We start from the raw sequence: 21,581 nt of genomic DNA on the forward strand, positions 1-21,581 counted from the left end.
GCACGCTTCAACACGAACAATGACACAACTTCAAGATCAACAAAGATTCACAATCAAAGTTCAACCACCACAAAAACTGAACTCGTTTTGAATAAATCAATAAGATCTAAAGAATCACTTAGATCAAGAAAGGCAAAAACTTCACAATCTCTTAGATAGACACAGTCGTGTTTTTTCAGCACAAACACAAGATAATGGCTTTAATATTCTTCAAAACGGCCAACACTAAAATGGAACAAAAGGCTCATATATATTTAGGTACGGTTGAGAATATATCAAGGAAGAATAAATCAGCTCTGCAAGGAAAAATACAGCAAACCACGAAATCTGGAAAATACTACTGACACATAAGGAAAAAATTATTCTGCAGGTTTTTCTGTCTGTCACATAAAATGTCACATACAATGTCACGACATATTGTATGACATGTTGCAGAGGACAAGAAAACACATCAGCAAATATGCATTACACATATTAACATTTAAGGAATCAATCTCAAGGAAGAATTAGCCTGACACCGAACACGTTACATAAACATATTGCTCAAGTTTTTTTTTTATAATAAATAAGTCAATCATACTCCAATAAAAAATACCTTAACAATCTCCCCTTTGACTATTTTTTAAGGCAAAACAAACCATACAACAAAGCACGACAGAGGAAACTAAAAGGACCAGATTAACTATAATCAGACCAGATCAGATAAGAAACTGTAGTATTAAAATGTTGTACCAAACTCATTCTCCCCCTTTTGTTTGACTTACACAAGCCAACATTAACAATAGATTCTCTCCCTTCGCTAAGAAAGGAAGAAACCAACAACTTATTTAACCAATTAGGATGCCCTAAATCCTCTGCCCCCTCAGCAGAAATATAAATAGAGCCATTAGAATATGTATTAGCTAACAAATACCCAGAGTCTTCAGCATTTGGTCCCTGATGTAGATAACTCATTTGCACAATTAACAGACATCCTCAATAAACCACTACTGTGTTGAATGAGAACATTCAAGGCTCGTGTTGAGAGATACAGGCATGCATGATGAATGTAAAGGAATTAAATTCCTTAGTGGAAGCACATAAATGCACGTGCCAATGTAATTCTTTTTAGAAACTCAAAAAGAGAGAAAAAAAGATACAAAATCATAGGATAAATAATATTAAATTACAACATACTTAATTGATTTAAGAGAGAAAAACAACCTTTTGAAGACCGTCTTTGTCTTCAGATTCTTCCAAACAAATCCTCACAAAAAGATACAAACTTTTTCTCTTAACCAATAAATCTTCCTGGAACACCACCACATGACTTTCTTGCTAGTCTCAAGAACAAGAATTAAAGGAGTTATGGGCTCTTTGATTTAGAAAGTGAAAGAGTATTAGAGAGAATTCTTGAGAGATCAATTTTTGTAGAGAGATCTTGGGAAGCCACAAAACTATATAATAATTCTTCCTTTTTACGTATATCATGTGAAAGATATTGAAGGAGTATCTCCCTCAATCGTGTAGAATAACTCCCAATTTAATATTATTAAATTAAGAATGTTAATTTAATTAAAATATATAAATCATATTTAATATATAATAAAATTAATTAATCAACAAATTAAATATCAAATATTTAATTTAATTTGAATCAAATTCAAATAATGTTCTCTCACATAACTTATAGTTTTAATATGAATCTCATTCATATTAATTTTAACTTATAATTTTATATGAATCTTATTCATATAATTAATATTAATCTTATTCAAATATTTATTCATATGTAATTAGTTCCCTTATTTAATTTGAACAATTCAAATTAATCCAAAATTAACTGATTCTTATTTAACCTTTAATGAGCTAGCAAAGAGACTTTATAGACCTACAGATTAGATGCTCCAATGATATGAGATTAATTAATTATTCTCTTTAATTAAATTAATCAATATTCATTAACTGCAGATCACTCCACTAAAGACCCACAGCTGCACTCTTTGTACTGTAGATAAATTTTTGAGTCAATGGATATAACTAATCAATAGTAAGTCAACCTTCACAATTGCCCGTAACTATCACTTGATCAAATTACCATTTTACCCTTATAGTTATATCTAACTCCTTAAGTACCATTGATTTCTCTAATGAACAAAATATTTATAGTCCAACTATAAACCAACCCCTTTTAGGCCAGTGAGAGGGTGATGTCTCATTGTTCAAGACTTGAAATAAGCTATTAAGGGAGCAATTTACCTACTTACCCTAAAGAAGAGAAGGAGTGAATTTCATCTTGTGAAGATATGTTCTCAGCTCTCTACTCAGACAAATCCCCAAAATAGTAGGCTTATTGAGTCGGCGACTCACCCATACAAATCAAAGGATTTCCCTTATAACTCATGCAGGATAAAAGTCGAGTCACCTATGGTCATCCTATGAAATGTTAATTTCTTCAATTAGCGACATTATAAAGAGAAATTAAACATTTTGCAGTCTGGTCTTATACAAACTTTGTGTATTAGGATACCCTGAAATGCACACAAAATGTGCGCTATTTGCCTTAGATTTAAGATGATTTTTAATATGATTTTATAATATTTGATGTGTTTGCAAGTGATTTTTAGGTTTTATGATCAAGAATTGAATTATACTAAAAATTAGCCAAAAAGGACCAAATTATGCCTAAGGAAGTCAAAACTGAGCAATGAATCAAAGGGAGAGAAGAAAAAAAGGAAGAAAACATGAAGATGTGAAGATTTCTGCTGTCTGTTATCTTTTGTCTGTCATTAAAAGGAAAATGCAATGCCAGGGTAATTATGCTGCCTCGTTACGCTTGAAGGCAGTGGTTGTCCATCTGATACAACATAGTTATGCTCTAACCAATGTAAAATTATACTACGACAACAATAGACCAATGTAAATACGCTCAATTGGAGCGTAACTATGTTGCCTTTCCTAAAATAAAAATTTCTGCACTTTTGGAAAATTTCTCCTATTTAATCTAGGATTTTTTGCCTACCACTACATCGATATTTGGAGTGTTTGAAACCTAGAGAGAGGGTTTAGAGCACAATATGGAGTTTTCATGATCCCGGAAGAACTAAAGATTGTTCAAAGGCCAAATTCATCATGGGAAGGCGATCAAAAGCCAGATAACTTCTTCTTTCCCTTTTGTTTATTGGATTCTTTTCTGTATTCTTGCATTCTTGATTTGGTTCTATCCATGGAAGCCATGTAAGGCTAGATTTCTCATAGTTCTAGGGGTAGATTAATTCTTAGATTTAAATTGTTAAAAACTTTGCTTCTTGAATGTTAATTTATATTTCTGCTTTCTAGCATGACCCTTGTAACTAAACCTTCCTTGATCACCAATTCCAATACATTCAATGACATAGATCAAGTATGGATGGATAGCATGAAAACTACATGCAAAGTGATTTAGATCATACCTGTTTCCAACTGGTCCAAATTTCTTAATGAGATCATTCTTAAAACCTTTATGTTAAACTGCATGCATGATAAACGAATTCATATAATAAAACATAAACCATCAACTTTATTCTATATTAAAAATAAATAAAATAAGGTCAAAGAGCATCCTCAATAACAAACTCCCACTAAAACATGGAATAAAAAAAGTGACTAACACCCATGTGAGCAACATACTCATGAAAAACTTTAGGTAGTAAACCTTTAGTTGATGGATCTGCCATTATAGAGTTTGTTTCCACGTATTCTATCAAAATTTGACCATTCTGAACTCTTTCTTTAACAACCAAAAACTTCATGTCTACATGTTTTTACTTTGTATTGCTTCTGTTGTTGTTGGAATACATTACTGCTGACTTATTATCACAAAATAATTTTAGTGGTCTTTCTATGCCAACCACTATCCGTAGCCCAATGACAAAATTTCGCAACCATATTCCATGATTGGATGCCTCATAACATGCTATAAACTCCATAGCCATGGTAGAAAAAGCCATAAGTGTTTGTTTAACACTTCTCCAAGATATAGCTCCTTCAGCCAACATGAAGATATAGCCGTAAGTGGATCGCAAAGGGTCTTGACATCCAACATAAACAGAATGAGAATACCCAATGATCTCCAAAACTTCTGATCTCTAATAAGTGAGCATATAATCTTATGTTCTCTATAAATACCTCATAACCCGTTTTGCTGCTTTCCAATGATCCATCCCCGGGTTACTCAATAATCTGCCTAACACTTCAATTACGAATGCAATATTTGGACGCATGCATACTTGAGCATACATTAGAGTTTCAATAGTTGATGCATAAGGAACCTTCTGCATCTTCTTGGTTTGAGTATGGTCTTGGGGCATTGACCTAAATGAAATTTATCACCTTTAACGATCATGGTATATCTTGATGCACAATCTTTCATGCCAAATCTACTCAAAATCTTTTTAATGTAGTTATTTTTTTACAATCTCAAAATACCTTGAGAACGATCTCACAGTATTTCAATTCCTAATACAAAAGAATCATCACCAAGATCCTTCATCTCAAAATTCTTTTTGAGAAATCTCTTAGTGTCATGCAATAAACCTACATCATTACTAGCTACGAGTATGTCATAGACATATAATACTAGAAAGATTGATTTACTCCCACTGAACTTGTGATATACACAATCTTCCACTATATTCACCTCAAAACCAAAGGAGGTTATCACTTCATGGAATTTTTTATAACATTGACGAGAGACTTGTTTGAGACCGTAGATGGATTTCTTCATTTTTCACACCATAGACTTTGAATTACCAAACACAAAGTTTTCTGATTGCACCATATAAATTGTCTCATCAATGTTCCCATTGAGAAACACAGTTTTTACATCCATCTGGTGTAGCTCTAAATCAAAGTGAGCTACCAGTGCCATGGTTACCCTAAAAGAGTCTTTCGATGAAACCAGACAGAAAGTCTCTTTGTAATCAATGCCTTCCTTTTGAGTAAAACCCTTTGCAACAAGACGAGCCTTATATCTTTTGATATTGCCATGTGAATCCCTTTTGGTTTTAAATATCCATTTACAACCTATGGGTTTCACTCCTGATCGCAGTTCAACAAGTTCCCAAATGTCAATGTCTTTCATGTATTTTATTTCCTCTTCCATAACACTTATCCATTTTTTAGAGTTAGAACTTTGTAAAGCTTATTGAAAGTTGATTGGATCATCTTCTATTATGCTCACATCATCCTGATGTACTTGAAGAAACACAATATAATCATCTGGAATTTCACTTCTTCTCTCTCTAGTAGATTTTCTTAGTGGCACTTGATGGGTGGAAAATGGAGTAAATAAATATGCGTTCATTGTTCGTTCTCCATGCGTCGCTGGTCATGCGTTAGATTAAGGGATATGCAATATGCGTCTGATGACAATGCGTTCCTACCACAAGTTTTCTTGTTCTCTCTCCAAGTATAACGAGATCGCAAGTTTTTAGGGTGATCTGAGGTCGAACTCAGGGACTTGTAGCTAAGTGTTATGAAGTAATGTGTTGCGGCGAAGAATAAAAGTATATTAAGGTTTAAGGGCTATGCGCTACTCCTACTCCTAACTAGACAGATTAAGCAATGGAAGTATGACTATGAGAGTTAGAGACACGACAACTGTTAACGCGTAATAAGATAAATGGGAAAATAGATAAAATGGTGAGAATGACTTCACTGCATCAAGTCATCGCATCAATAAGCTTGATCGTAAGGGTAACCCCAGCCAACGCAAGCTATACGATTATGCTATATACACTTGACGAAGACGCATGCAATGCATTTGCGATAGTGTCGATAGAACTTATGTCTAAGTCTCTATTCTTACTCACGTGCTCCCACACATAAACAAGGTGACCGCATACCACGGTATCCTACTTTTGGACGCATGTGATGTGATCACATACTTTCATATCCTATCTATAGGGTGCATACGTTGTGTAATAGCAAACAGAACTTATTCCTAAGCTTCTATTCTTGCTTATGTGTTTCAATCTGACTCTCTCAAGCCTAGATTTGGTTTTTAGACTATTCTCCCAAGTATGCCCAAATGATGAATGATGCGCTCATAAGACAAGGTAATCACATAAAGTATGGTTGACATAAGATTATTCCTATCTCTAGGAACACTACTTACTTTGCTTAATGTGTTCCACTACTTACCCTCTCAGGCAGTTAGTTGCAGCTGATCAGCTCATAGACAAGCATTGCATCTGCTCATACACAAGTGTTGCCTCAGCCTCACACTGAGGAAATATAATTTTCTCACAATACCCATGCAACGCACACCTCTCGGTGTTTGCTACATGCTTCACATGTCTATGTCGCATGATTGAGTATGCGATACTCTAACAATCTTACTTAGTCCTTGCAATGAAAGTAAAGGATGATAAGAAGAAGTAAATGAAGATGGGATCGAAGGAAATAGAGAAATGCATTGATCACAATATGTATTAATATCTCAAGCCACAATGTAATACAATACAGAGATAGAAGAGATATGGAGGGCCAGATGGGTAATATCTTGCTTCCATCAGATGTGTGTTAAGGCTACCGGTGGTGCCATGGATGGGCGATGGAGTAATCTCTCTCGAGATCTATCTCCAGCGAAGCTCCAGTCGTCACTCGGAATGGTAGGAGGAATGAAGAACTCTTAAGAATATCTCCTCATACTTTTGTCTGGATCATAAGGATCTGCCCGAAGGCAGAAGCTCGGATGATTTGAAGTTGTGCTCTAAGGCTTTTATTTATAGAGCTCGATCACCGACAGCATTAATGGTCCTTCTCTAAATTTCTGCTGCTAACGGCGTGATGGACTTGCTCTGAATCTCTGCTACTAACGGCGTGGTAAGTGAAATGTCAACATCACCTTTTGATACTCTCAATGTATGCATTCGTGCTTGGTTTCCGAAGTATCATCACATTCCACCACCCTTGCGTTCATCCCCCTATTACGGTTATTACTCTGTAGCCACAACCTCTATGCGATGGACGCATGCGGTTAATGGCCGCAACATCCATGCGTCAAACGTATGCGATCGCCTCTATGATGGTGAGATTTTCCGCATGCGATTGATTCCTGCGATATCTACAAAAATAGACATTTGGACGCAAAATAATGCATAATAGAGGGTTAGCCTAGATTTTCATTGTTAATCGACGCAAGCTCACTTTTCACATGAATTCTTGGTATAATCACCGCATATTCTACTTATCAGCCCTCATAATTCTAAATACAAGGCATATAATAACGTGCATTTCTATCCGTCATCAGCACTTCTTGAGGTTGTTGAGTTTGAACTTCAGGTTCAACAATGGGGACTTCAATGTTGTCTTGTTCTATAATTGGTTCAATAGTGAAGTCAGGAATTGGAGCCTGAACATCATTTATAACCACATGAGGAAAAGACACTTATTCCTCTTCAAAAAAACTAATTCCTGTCTCAAACAATGATCTGGAATTGAGATCATAAAACTTGAAACCCTGAGAGCGCTTAGAATGCCTAACAAAATAGCAGTTAATAGTTCTTGAGTCCAATTTCCTTTCATTAGGCCTATAAGGCCTAGCCTCAGCTGGTCAACCCCAGATGTGAAGATGCCTAATACTAGGTTTCTTTCCTGTCCACAGCTCATAAGGGGTTTTAGCTACTACTTTACTAGATATCCTATTAAGGATATATGCTGCAGTCTTTAGTGCCTCACCCCAAAGGGGTTCTGGTAGAGAAGAATTATTGATCATACTTCTTACCATATCCTTCAGTGTTCTATTTCACCTTTCTACTACACCATTCATGTTGGGTTTTTCCGGCATAGTGTATTGCAGGACGATTCCATATTCCTTTAGGTATTTGGCAAATGACCCTGGACGTTGTTCACCTAATCTATCATATCTACCGTAATATTCACCACCACAATCAGATTTGACAACCTTAATTTTCTTTCCAAGTTGAAGTTCAATTTTAGCTTTGAAAGACTTGAAAACGTCCAAGGATTGAGAGTTCTCATAAATTAAATATAGGTACCCATATCTTGAATAGTCGTCTATAAATGTAATAAAATATTATTGTCCATTCAAAGAGGTCGTAGGGAATGGACCACAAATGTCTGTATGTGTTAGTTTTAAGACGTCTGAGCATCTATTGGTACCTAATTTTCTTATGTTTGTCTGTTTTTCCTTAATACATTCCACACAAATGTTGAAATTACTTAAATCAAGGGAATCAAGAATTTCATTTGACATAAGTCTCTAAATTGTTTTTTTAGAGACATGACCTAAACACTTGTGCCATAACATAGTGAAATTTTCATTTAGTTTACGCTTTGTACCACATGAACTAGATAACAGGATATTGTTAAATGAAGCAAAAGAATCAATCATATATAGACTATCAATAAAAGAACCAGTACCAATAAACTTAGAATCTTGAAAAGACTGACTTTATTATTTCCAAAAGAACAAGAAAAACCACATTTGTCCAAAATGAAAATAGAAACTAAATTCCATCTAAATGACGGTACAATAAAAGTCTCATTCACATCCAAATAACAACCAATTTTTAAAAGTAATCTAAAATTCTCAATAGCTTCAACTGGAATTGCTTTGCCATCGCCTACATAAATGAACCTTTCAACATCACTTAGTGGCTGACTCCACAGGCAACCTTGCATTGATATACTTATGTGAGTAGTAGTACTAGAATCTACCCAACAAGTATATGTAGGTACATAAGTTAAATTAACTTCAGAACAAACCAAAGTAAGAAGTTTACCCTCTTTTACACGTCACTTGGCGTACTTGAGACAATCTTTCTTGAAGTGACCTTTCATTTTACAGAAAAAACAAGGATTTTCATTATCTTGTTTCTTTTTTTAATCTACTAAGATGTCCCTTTTGCAACATCCACAAATTTCCTTTTCTTTTTATCACGAGAGCCTATTGCCAAATGAGCATTTTCTGTCTTTTCTCTCTTAATCCTATCTTCTTCTTGCACACATTGTGAGAGAAACTCAAATACTCCATTTATCCTTCTGAGTATTATAGTTTATCTTAAACTAAGTGAATTGTGTAGGAAGAGAGATAAGTACCAGATGCACGAGCAAATTTCATTTATCTCGATATCAGGTGCCTTTAATTTACCTATGAGATTGGACATTTCCATAATGTACTCCCTTACGTTTCCATGGCCCTTATACCTCATAGAAGTTAAAGAAATCAAAAGACTACTTTTTTCATTTTTAGCGAAATATTTCTCAATATGAGTAAGAAACTTATTGACATTTTCACTTTCTGTGATAGAGCTTCGAAAAGACTCCAGAATGGAGTGTCTAATGATCATCAAACACATGTGATTTGACTGGTTCCACTTTTCTATATTAGTCGTATTTGGTTGTTCCTCAGTAGAAGTAGGTTTATCGGTCCTTAATGCAAAGTCTAAATCCATACACCCGAGAAGTATCTTTAGGCTTTCCTTCCAAATCTTGAAGTTTGATCCATTCAATTTAGGGATTGAACTCAGATTTCCAGATATTTAAGTAAGACCATCCGAAACAATAAACAACAAAACATATGCTCATAATTAAAATATAACAAAATAATTTCACATATGTGGTGGGCCCCTTTACCAAGATACCTAATACAACATTGATGTCCAGCCTTTGGGCAAAAAATACCAATTGTAAATGATACTCTCAACATAGTAATCAAAGTATCGACAATAAACACTGTCAAAAAATAGCCTTTCTTTGGACTGACTATTTTTCACACGACCAATCTTTATAATGAAAGAGTTAAATAACATTCAGTGGAAGTACCAGAAACTAAAGCATGCTTTTCTAAAAAGAGGGTTTTAAGATCATACCTTTGATGAACTCTCCAAGAAACCGAGTGTACAGCAGCAGCCTTCACGTGATATCACTGTGAACCACCTCAAAGCCTTCCCTACTATGCCCTTGGAGCTTTAGGTAGAGTTGTGGGACTCAAGAATAGCTTGAAAAGGTGAAGAACAAAGAAGAACTCATAGTAGCCGACAAGAAGAACCGTTTCTTCTAACAGAAGTTTTTCTCTAAAAAATTCTGCATTCATTCTTCTCAAATGACTCCAATCTTCTTTATATATTGTAGATGAACATGTAAAGAAGTGCATGACTTGCAACTCATACTTGGAGAATCAATGAAGAGAAGATAATGACCTTTGTGTGAGCATGAAGATGAAGGTAATGGAAAAAGTTCATTTTCCATTTTGTGCAACATGCAAAACGATTTTCATTTTTCTTTTAAAACATAAAATGAATTCTAAACCATTTTAATTGAAAATTTATTTTCTTAAATTAATTTCATAAATTAATTTAAAATATTAATTAATTTAATATCAAATACTAAATTAATTTTTGCAAATAAAATATATATTATCTTGTTCCGTTTAATTTGAACATTTCAAATTAATTTCTCAAGCTACCATAAAGCTTGTCCATTTATGAGCTAGTAGGGGGACCTTGCGGACCTACAGATCATGGGCTCCAACGATTCAAGATTAATCGACTAAACTCATTAGTCCGATCTAATCTCCGTTCGTTAACTAATGGGACACTCCACTATAGCCGATAATTGAACTCCCCTCACTGTAGATATATTATGTACACTTAATAACCATAATTAGTAAGTCGATCCTTCATAGATTGTTCATAATCACAGCTAGGTCAAAAATACCGTTTTACCCCTGTGACTACATCTTGTTCCTTAAGTTCCTACTGATCCTCTAATGAACAATTTTGATTCATAATCTCTATGAATCAAATCCTTTCTCTATCATGAGAAGGCGGGGCCCCGATTGTTTAAGACCTGGAGTCAATTCTTAAGAGAATAACTTATCTGCTAACCCTAAATAGGGTAGAAGTGAATTCCATCTTGCAAGGCTATGTCCCCAGCTATTCATCCGGTCTTATCCCCAAAATGGCAAGCTTATTGAGCAGTGTTGTTGGATTATTCTCACCGTTTGCAGATCAAAGGATAATCCCGAACAAACAGGAGTTCATAGCTAGCTCGGGATTAAGATCAAGTTAACCTAGGTTATATAATAAATGAAATAGTCAGTTTTAACAGTAAACGATCGTTATAAAGAAAAGTGACTTTTTCATGGTCTAGTCTATATGCAAACTCATTGCATAGGATGCCCCCACTCTCATGTCTCAACATGAACGATTTGTGGATCACATTGTTTGTAGTACCTTACAACTTCTTGTAACAACTACAGAGTGGGCCGCATCCAATAGTGTTACCAGGATGAGATACCCAATTTCATCCCTATACTTATTAGACCATTTAGGTTATATACTGTCAACTTGATCCTGTTTATGTCATTACATAAAGTTACAATATTCAGACTATAGCCAAGGATGCGTTTATTGGATTTTGATAATAAGATGCAAAATCAATAAGTCATTGTTATTGATAAAATAGAATGTTTAACACGAACTGCGAGTTTTAGGACATTTCCAACAATCTCCCACTTGGACTAAAACTCCAGTGAGAACAAATATATATAATATAATGTTGAGATACATAATGGGAAAAATACAATAAACTAGGGCATCTACAATACCATAGACATTCTCCCACTTGCCTTAGATTACACTACTAAGAGTCCTAGTCCAACTAGGTGGCCCTCGAAAACTTTAGCCGAGAGGGCCTTCGTGAATGGATCAGCAAGGTTGTCTTCAGAGGCTATCTTTGTGACGAGCACGTCGCCTCTGTGTACGATCTCCTGGATGAGATGGTACTTTCTCTCAATGTGTTTTCCACGCTTATGACTCCTGGGTTCCTTTGAGTTAGCAACTGCACCACTGTTGTCACAATACAGTGTGATAGGCAGGTGCATATTTGGAACGACTTCCAAATCAACTAAGAATTTGCGTAGCCATACTACTTCCTTAGCAGCTTTGCATGTAGCCACGTATTCCACTTCCATGGTAGAGTCAGCGATACAACTTTGCTTGATGCTTCTCCAAATTATAGCTCATCCATTAAGAGTGAAAACTGATCCTGAGGTAGATTTCCTGGAATCTACGTCAATCTAAAAATCAGAATCAGTGTATCCCGTAAGGATCAAATCCTTAAGTCTGTACACAAGCATATAGTCCCTCGTTCTTCTTAGATACTTGAGGATATTTTTTACAGCGGTCCAATGACCATATCCAGGATTAGATTGGAACCTTCTGATGATTCCAACTGCAAAACATATGTTGGGGCGTGTACACAACATAGTGTACATCAAACTCCCAATTGCAGAAGCATATGGAATTTTGTTCATCTCCTCGACCTCTTGAGGTGTCTTAAGACTTTGTTCCTTCAACAAACGAATTCCATGCCTGAAAGGTAATAAACCTCTCTTGGAATTTTGCATATTATATCTTAACAACATCTTGTCAATATAAGATGCTTGAGACAATACCAATGTTCTATTCTTTCGATCTTGAAAGATCTGTATTCCTAGAACATACTGAGCATCAGTCAAATCTTTCATTTGGAACTGTGATGCTAACCATCTCTTTACGTCTGCAAGAAAACTTGTATCATTCCCAATGAGCAAGATATTATCAACGTATAAAACTAAGAATGCTACAGTTTTATTGACTATTTTTTTTATATACACAAGGTTCGTCAACATTTTGTTCAAAGCCATAAGATTTGATCGCAGTGTCAAATCTTATATTCCACGATCTAGACGCTTGTTTCAATCCATAAATGGATCGATTAAGCTTACAGACTTTTTGTTCCTATCCTTTTTTGACGAACCCCTCTAGTTGAGACATAAAACTACTTCCATCAAGATAGCCATTCAAAAAAGCTGTCTTGACATTCATTTTCCATATCTCATAGTCATAATATGTGGCAATGGCAAGAAGTATTCTTATTGATTTAATCATGGCAACAGGAGAAAAAGTTTCTTCATAATCAACTCCTTCTCTTTGGGTAAAACCCTTTGCCACGAGCCTTGCTTTATAGGTCTGTACCTTTTCAGTTTTGTTTTCTCTTGTATATCCACTTACAACCTATAGGTGTAACACCTTGTGGTTAATCTACAAGTTCCTAGACTGAGTTGAAGTACATAGACTCCATTTCATCATCCATGGCTTTTATCCATTGTTCCATGTCAACATCTTCCATTGCCCTCTTAAAGGTTAATGGAACCTCTAAATCATCATCTTGTATGATGTTTTGAGTTTCTATTAAACCCATGTATCATTCAGGTTGTTGAATAACCCTTCCACTACGACGAGGCATTCCCAACTCTTCGGCTGGACATGACGGGACAACAACCGTTGTTGATAGACCAGCTTGATCAACAACTCTTGTTGATCTTTCTGTAGTATCTTTAGACAGTTCTTGCAATATTAGTTTACTATGAGGTAGATGATTTTTAATATGATCCTCTTCCAAGAATGTTGCATTTGTCGATACAAACAATTTGTCTTCTTAGGAATCATAAAATTATCCTCCTTTTGTCTACATGGGATATCCTACAAATAGACATAATTTCGAACGTGTTTCCAATTTTTTAGGATTATGTACCAACATGTGTGCTGGGCAACCCCAGATGCGGAAATGACGTAAACTTGCTTTGCGTCCTTTCCACAATTCATATGGTGTTTCTGAAACACTTTTGGACAGAACAACGTTCAGAATATAAACTGTAGTCTGTACTGCATATCCTTAAAAGGATTGAGGTAATTGAGCATAACTCATCATAGACCGAACCATGTCTAACAAGGTTCGATTTTTCCTTTTTGCAACACCATTTTGTTGTGGTGTTCCAGGTGCTGTGAGTTGAGATTGAATTCCATGATCTACTAGATAGTTATGGAATTGAAATCCATATACTCACCACCTCGATCAGATCGAAGTGTTTTAATTCTTTTACTTAACTGATTTTCAGTCTCAGCCTTAAATTCTTTGAACTTTTCAAGAGTTTTAGACTTGTGACTGATTAAGTAAATATAGCCATATCGAGAGTAATCGTCAATAAAACTGACGAAGTACTGATATCCTCCTCGAGCTTTAACATTCATCGGACCACAAAGGTCTGAATGTATAAGTTCAAGAGGTTCTTTAGCACGAAGACCTTTGTCAGAAAAAGATCTTTTCGTCATTTTTCCCTCAAGGCATGATTCACATGGAGGTAGGGAATTGTCTTTTAACTGATTTAGATGACCGTTTCTTACCAATCACTGACGAAGTACTGATATCCTGTTGAGATTAATGTGACCAAGCCTGAGGTGCCAAAGATAGGCGTTAGGAGAAATTTTCCGCTTTTTATTATGAGTTTAAAACGTTTTAAACATTTCTATATTTAAAATAGTTTTTTGCTTCCGTTGGTTGCAATATGTATAAGTTATTTGCAAGTCTAGCAGAACAAATATGAACACCTCTTGATTAAATAAACACTTCATTATATTCAAAAGATACATTGTACATATTCTCTAAAAGACAAGAAATGGAGATCAGATTTCTTTTCATCTTAGGTACAAAGAACACATTCTTGAGTAAGATGAAAGAATCTCCAAAAAACAACTTCACATCTCCCACTGCTTCAGCTAAGATGACTTCAACTTGCCCACCTTGAATGTCATCTCATATTCAGAAAGTCTTCTTCAAGAACTAGTTTCCTGTAGAAAAGTACAAACATGATTAGCGGCGCCTGAATATAATATCCAGGTAAGGTGAGAATTTTCCACTATATATGTTTCAACAACTAGTAAATCATGTTTACCTTGTTTATTTTTTTCTGCTTTCTTTTCAGCCAGATATTTTGGGTAATTATACTTTCTATGCCCAACTCTCTACAATGGAAACATTTTCCCTTGGGAGTTTTGTTTTTGTTTTTCTTCGCAGGGGTTTTCTTTTTTCCTTTTCCTTTCTTCTTCATTTGAACGATTTTATCTTTAGAAGAAGAAGGACCAACTTTCTTATCATCAACGGGTTTTATACCAGACGTGGACCACGTCCCTTTGTAAAACTTTTTTGGTTTAGAAATAACATTTATTTCTTTTTCCTTAAGTTTCATCATCGATTGATAAGTTTGCAATTCATTCAACAGCGTTGTTAAGTTGTAAGTGATTTTGTTCATGATAACATTTGTCCTGAAAAGCAGATAGCTCTCCGGAAGAGATTCCAGTATCATGCTCACGTGACTTGTTTCGTCTATCATAGCCCCGTGAGCCACCGCGATGTTAAAATGGACCATTATGTCAACAACGTGTTCTCTTACATTGGTTCCATCCTTCATACGTGTCACATACACATATTTGTTGGCTTCATGACTAACAGACGATGACGGTTGCCCGAACATCTCCTGTAATGATACCATGATCTTACGAGCTGTGGGTATGACCTCATGTTTCTTGTTGAGTACATCAGATATACTTGCCATGATATAGGCCCGTGCTTTTTCGTTCGCCCTCACCCACCTATCATAAACATCCCGAACATTTCCGGTCGCCGTTGAACTGGGAACTGGAGGATGCTCCTCCATTAACACAAACCTCAAATCGTCTACTACTAATATTGTGTTGATATTCGATTTCCAATTCGAGTAATTCTCTCCGTTAAATTTGTCAAAAGCAAGTAGTTGTATAATCAAGTTCGACATTGCTGAAACATTTTAAATACTCTATTAAATATGCATCTAAACCCATTTTAGCAAAACTAATAAAGTACCCAATAAATCCTTATTTATTTGCAACGACACTTTAGTGATTTAGAACAAGTACTACCATGGGGTAGTCAAGAATTCCTTCACAGAAGCAAGACATTTCTTGACTAAATACTATTATCTAGAATAACTCATATTCCAATAGTTCTTTTGGTTATCATTTTTTGTCAAGATCTTTACTAACACTTAGTAATTCTTATAAGTATGACCCGCTAACAACTTACAAAATTTAGACATGCTTAACATCCACAACATTCAACAAAGGTATCTAATATAACTATTGTATTAAACACAATCCTAACATGCATACTATACATTATAACAATTATAACATACTTTCAATGCATGTAACATGCTTCCTACAGTGGGGTTTTAAATCTACATGGCATATTGTATGCATATACATGAATTATTTAATTATCACATACATCTCATGCATAAACAATTAAATACTAACTGTTATGGTTTTCGTTTTGGCATAAACAAGCAAACAGATGGCTAATTATTACAAATAGCTTCATAACCATCTTTGAATCGCTCGAACCGCTCCAAACCGAACCCAAACAACTTGAACCGGGTTGGATGAGTCTGAACTGTACCAACAAAGCCTGAACCAGACCAACCAAAACCATCTGAGGCTGAACCGGATTGAACCTACCGACTGCTCTTGGTCCAACCTCAAAATGTTGTTAAGGCCGATCGTGTAGCACTGAAGGTAATTGTCTAGTGTCATCGCCTTAAGTTGAGAGGAATTACATGATCTCTTAGTGTTTGCTGAAAGCTAAACGATCATTTAGCTTTATCGCATAGGACTAGACGATCGCTTAGTTCCATCATCGTGCAATTGCTTAGCTCCATCGCATAGTATTAAGCGATCGCTTAACACCATCACCCAGCACATTCAAGTCATCATTTAGTATCCGTTGTAGCTAAACGATCGCTTAGCTTCATCGTATAGAACATCATCTCGTCACATAGCATTTATCTACACGATCGCTTAACTTCGCGACCAAACGATCACTCAGTGCTATCGTGTAGCACTTCATCGCATCGCTTAGCGCACATCGTAGATAAACAATCGTATAGTGTCATCGTTTAGCAAATTCAATATATCGTTTAGTTTCCACGACAAATCTAAACGATCGCGTAATGCTATCATATAGCAAATGAACGCATCGCTTAGCTCCTGTAGGTACACGATCGTTTAGCATTCAACATCACAATGACCAGCGCATATTATTAAACGATCATCTAGCTTTTCTTCTCATCGTGTAACGTCTGGAGCTAAACGATCGCTTAGCAACTGGACCTCAGCAACAAATTTGAGTAGAAGCAGAAAAATACTGGAATAGCAGCTCGGCCTCCTTCGCTTATTTCTTCAATTACATCTTAATTTCAACTCTAATGACTCCAAATAAATTACAGACTCTTGCTAACACATATATTCTCATCAAACAATAGCCAATTACAAATTTAATTAAGAAATTAAAGAGAATTAAGATGCCAAAACTTAGAAAATCATAGCAGTGCATCAGTTTCATATATATCATGAAAAACACCCACCACACCAATATTAGACCGAATTGAAAGCTTAAAAGATGCTCTGATACAAATTGAAAGAGTTAAATAACATGCAACGGAAGTATCAAGGATCCATAAGTATTCAAATTCATTAATTTTGGTAGAAACTAAAGCATGCTTTTCTAAAAACAGGGTTTTAAGATCATACCTTTGATGAACTCTCCAAGAAACCGTGTGTACAGCAGCAGTCTTCACTTGATATCACCATGAACCACCTCAAAGCCTTCCCTACTATGCTCTTGGAGCTTTAGGCAAAGTTTTGGGACTCAAGAACAACTTAAAAAGGTGAAGAACAAAGAAGAATTCACAGCAGCCGACAAGAAGAACCGTTTCTTCTAATAGCAGTTTTCCTTTAAAAAATTCTACATTCATTCTTCTCAAATGATTTCAATCTTCTTTATATATTTTAGATGAACATGCAAAGAAGTGAAGTGTATGGCTTACAGCTCATGCTTGGAGAATCAATGAAGAGAAGATGATGGCCTTTGTGTGAGCATGAAGATGAAGGTAATGGAAAAAGTTCATTTCCCATTTTGTGCAATATGCAAAACGATTTTCATTTTTTTTAAAAAAAAACATAAAATGAATTCTAAACCATTTTAATTGAAAATTGATTTTTTTAAATTAATGTCATAAATTAATTTAAAATATTAATTAATTTAATTTCAAATACTAAATTAATTTTTGTACAATAATCATCTTCATATATTTAAATCATATGTAAATATATATATTCTTTTGTTCCATTTAATTTGAACGTTTCAAATTAATTTCTCAAGCTACCATAAAGCTCATCCATTTATGAGCTAGTAGGAGGACCTCGTGGACCTACAGATCATGGGCTCCAACGATTCGAGATTAATCAGCTAAACTCATTAGTCCGATCTAAACCCTGTTCGTTAACTAATGGGACACCCCACTATAGCCCATAGTTTAACTCCCCTCACTATAGATATATTATGTCCACTTAATAATCATAATTAGTAAGTCAATCATTCACAGGTTGTTCGTAATCACAGCTACGTCAAAAATACCGTTTTACTCTTATGTTACATCTTGTTCCTTAAGTTCTTACTGTTCCTCTAATGAATAATTCTGATTCATAATCTTTATTAATTAAATCCTTTCTCTATCATAAGAAGGCGAGGCCCCGATTGTTCAAGACCTGGAGTCAGTACTTAAGAGAACATGTATCTACTAACCCTAAATAAGGTAGGAGTGAATTCCATCTTACAAGGCTATGTCCCCAGCTATTCATCCGGTCTTATTCCCAAAATGGTAAGCTTATTGAGCAGTGTTGTTGGACTACTCTCACCATTTGCAGATCAAAGGATAATCCCGAACAAACAGGAGTTCATAACTAGCTCAGGATTAAGATCGAGTTAACCTAGGTTATATAATAAATGAAATAGTCAGTTTTAACAGTAAACGGTCGTTATAAAGAAAAGTGACTATTTTCGTGGTCTAGTCTATATGCAAACTCATTGCATAGGATGCCCCCACTCTCATGTCTCAACATAAACGATTTGTGGATCATATCGTTTATAGCACCTTACAACTTCTTGTAACAACTACTGAGTGGACCGCATCCAATAGTGTTACCAGGATGAGATACCCAATTTCATCCATATACTTATAAGACCATTTAGGCTATATACTGTCAAATTGATCCTGTTTAAGTCATTACATAAAGTTACAACATTCAGACTATAGTCAATGATGCGTTTATTGGATTTTGATAATAAGATGCAAAATCAACAAGTCATTGTTATTGATAGAATAGAATGTTTAACACGAACTGCGAGTTCTAGAACGTTCCCAACATATAGTTGCCACATACTCATTACCACATGCATACCCACAATTTGGCCAAATAATTATCTTTCTTTGGGCCGATAATTATCTGTATAAATTCATAAATATTCACATCTTATATTTCATAACTAAACCGATCTAGATAATAGAGGCTACTTTGGTAACATATTATTTTTTACCATTTCAATCTAAAATATAAGATACAATAATATAATAATATTATTATACAAAAATAAAAGAGGAAGAACACCAAATAGTTTTTACCAATATTTACTTACTAATTGCATACATATAATACAACTAAAACAACATAAACATGTGAAAATCGCCAAACATTATCAATCAAATTTAAATTTAAATTCATTAAAATATCAACCAAATTTAAATTTAAATTTACCACAAAATCAATCAAATTTAAATTTAAAACCACAACAAATTTAAACCTAAATTCACAAATTTAAACCAATTAAAAAAGTTCCCAACTAATTAATTGAGAATTATCGACAGGATTGATTAATTTCGATTGATTAATACTTAAAAGTACAAGATCTTCGATCAATTTTAGTCTTAAAACTACCAAATTCAATCAATATTATTAATTCATAAAAGAAAACCACATAATTCAAATATTTGATTTTTTTAATGGACAGAAACCCACTAAATGTAGCATTAGAATATAGACTAAATGTAGGAATTCATATTCGCCGCATATTCTACTTAACAACCCTCATAATTCTAAATAAAAGACCTATAATGACGTGCATTTCTACCCATCATCATGTAGCTAAGCTTAGCGATCGTATAGCATTTGGTAGGCGATCGTATAGCATTTTGTTACTCAGCAATCATATAACATTTGGTAGGCAATATAGCATTGGGTAGGCGATCGTAGTTACTCAGCGATCATGTAACATTTGGTAGGCATTCGTATAGCATTGGGTAGGCGATCGTATAGCATTTTGTTACTCAGCAATCGTAGCATTTAGTAGGAAATCATTTGGATAGACGATCGTATAGCATTGGGTCGTAGCATTGGGTAGGTGATCGTATAGCATTTTGTTACTCAACGTTCGTGTAGCAGAGCTAAGTGATCGTTTAGCGGAGCTCAGCGATCATGTAGATAATTTAAGTGATCGTATAATATTTTGTAAACGATCGTTTGGACTTGTTAAGCGATCATCTAGTCTTTCGATCGGTTCGATTCGAACCGAACGGTTTTCCTACAAACTCGAGAACCGAAACAACCTATTCGGGTTCATTAAAAAAAAACCAAAACCAAACCATTTTTTTTAACCAACCCAAACCAGCTGGGTTGGGTTGAGTTTCTCGGTTTTTTCGGGTCTTCGATTTTTTTGAACACCTTTAGTGGGATCTCTCTCTAAATGGGATTCAAGAAAGACTAAGTGCTTATTGTTTTTGTATATTAGGGACCATAACTCTAAGGTCTTTATATACTAGTTCAATTAGGGTTCCCATTAAACCCTAATTAACTAGGAACGAGCTTCTACCCATTAAGTCCATACTCAATTAGGAATCTAGGGCCTTAATTAATTAGATCACATAATAGGGCTCAATCTAATAAAATAACCCAATGTGATAAATTATTAATCCACATACATAGCCCATACTTTAATTAAACATATTATTATTTAAATATGTCTAACATCTTTAATTGGCATGAGAAAATATTATTTGCAAAAGATTCAATTCGGATGAAGGACTTTTAGATCTAGATGTTGTGTTAATTACTTCGGGAGTCAAAGCATGTGGATTCAATAATACATTTTATGAACTTTATTCCCTAGAACATCTCTTAGTTGATAATTCTTCATATTTGATCACTTTTATTGTTTCTTAGTTAGTTTTAATTATCTTACATCACGAGTCGGTCTCTAAATAAAATTGGGACGATCTCAGAATAGCTAAAAGAATATCAATTTGATTCCTAAAGGACGATACTCGTCCTTTTATGTCGTTTTAATTACTACAACTTGATCGCGTTCACTTGCACGCCGCACCAAGTTTTTTGTGCCGTTGTTGGGGAATTTGTTTTGATTTTCTTTTAATATTTAAAATATTTAACTAATCTTAATTTAGGGTGTACATTAGTTTATTTTTGTTCTTATTTTTATTTTTATTTTTATTTTTTGTTTGTTTTTTGTTTTATTTATTTTTTTGAGTCATTTCTTGGTTGTTTCCATTTTGGTGTTTTGCATGTTACAGATTTCAATAATTATATGTTGCATCATGGACATTCACATACCTCCACATGAACGATTAGGATCACATCGTTTGTAACACTTTACAATTCTTGTAACAATCGGTGGGTCATATCCTAGTGACGCAATGATAAGGCCCCAACCTTATCCAGACCTTTTTGGTTATTATTTAAAATATGATCCAACCTTGTATGTCAATCACATACATGTTTAAGTTTGTATAAAATAACTACGAATTTTAGTTTATTGAATCAAGTTAA

The 21,581-nt window shown here is 34.7% G+C and overlaps 1 protein-coding gene and 1 pseudogene across 1 annotated transcript; both read right to left on the minus strand.

Moving 5' to 3' along the window:
- Window positions 1–11,623: 11,623 nt before the first annotated feature.
- LOC150038703 (secreted RxLR effector protein 161 pseudogene) lies at window positions 11,624–12,367 on the minus strand (annotated as a pseudogene).
- A 1,796-nt stretch (window positions 12,368–14,163) lies between these two features.
- LOC120078705 (uncharacterized) lies at window positions 14,164–15,643 on the minus strand. Its single transcript, XM_090314198.1, has 2 exons — window positions 15,182–15,643; window positions 14,164–14,241 (listed from the first exon to the last, which is right to left on the minus strand). The coding sequence occupies exons 1-2, from the start codon at window positions 15,641–15,643 to the stop codon at window positions 14,164–14,166; spliced, it is 540 nt and encodes a 179-aa protein (XP_090170324.1).
- Between the last annotated feature and the right edge of the window lie 5,938 nt (window positions 15,644–21,581).

Source organism: Benincasa hispida, chromosome 1 (genome assembly GCF_027475165.1).
Source record: "Benincasa hispida cultivar pf3 chromosome 1, pf3_genome.v1.1, whole genome shotgun sequence".
In the NCBI taxonomy this organism is placed as follows: Eukaryota; Viridiplantae; Streptophyta; class Magnoliopsida; order Cucurbitales; family Cucurbitaceae; genus Benincasa; species Benincasa hispida.

Excerpts from the sequence above, each read along its gene's own strand:
- LOC120078705 (XM_090314198.1), bottom strand. The coding sequence starts at position 15,643 with ATGTCGAACTTGATTATACAACTACTTGCTTTTGACAAATTTAACGGA. Across the intron at positions 14,242-15,181 it reads TGATAGACGAAACAAGTCAC|GATATCAGTACTTCGTCAGT; the intron begins GTGAGCATGATA and ends TAATCTCAACAG.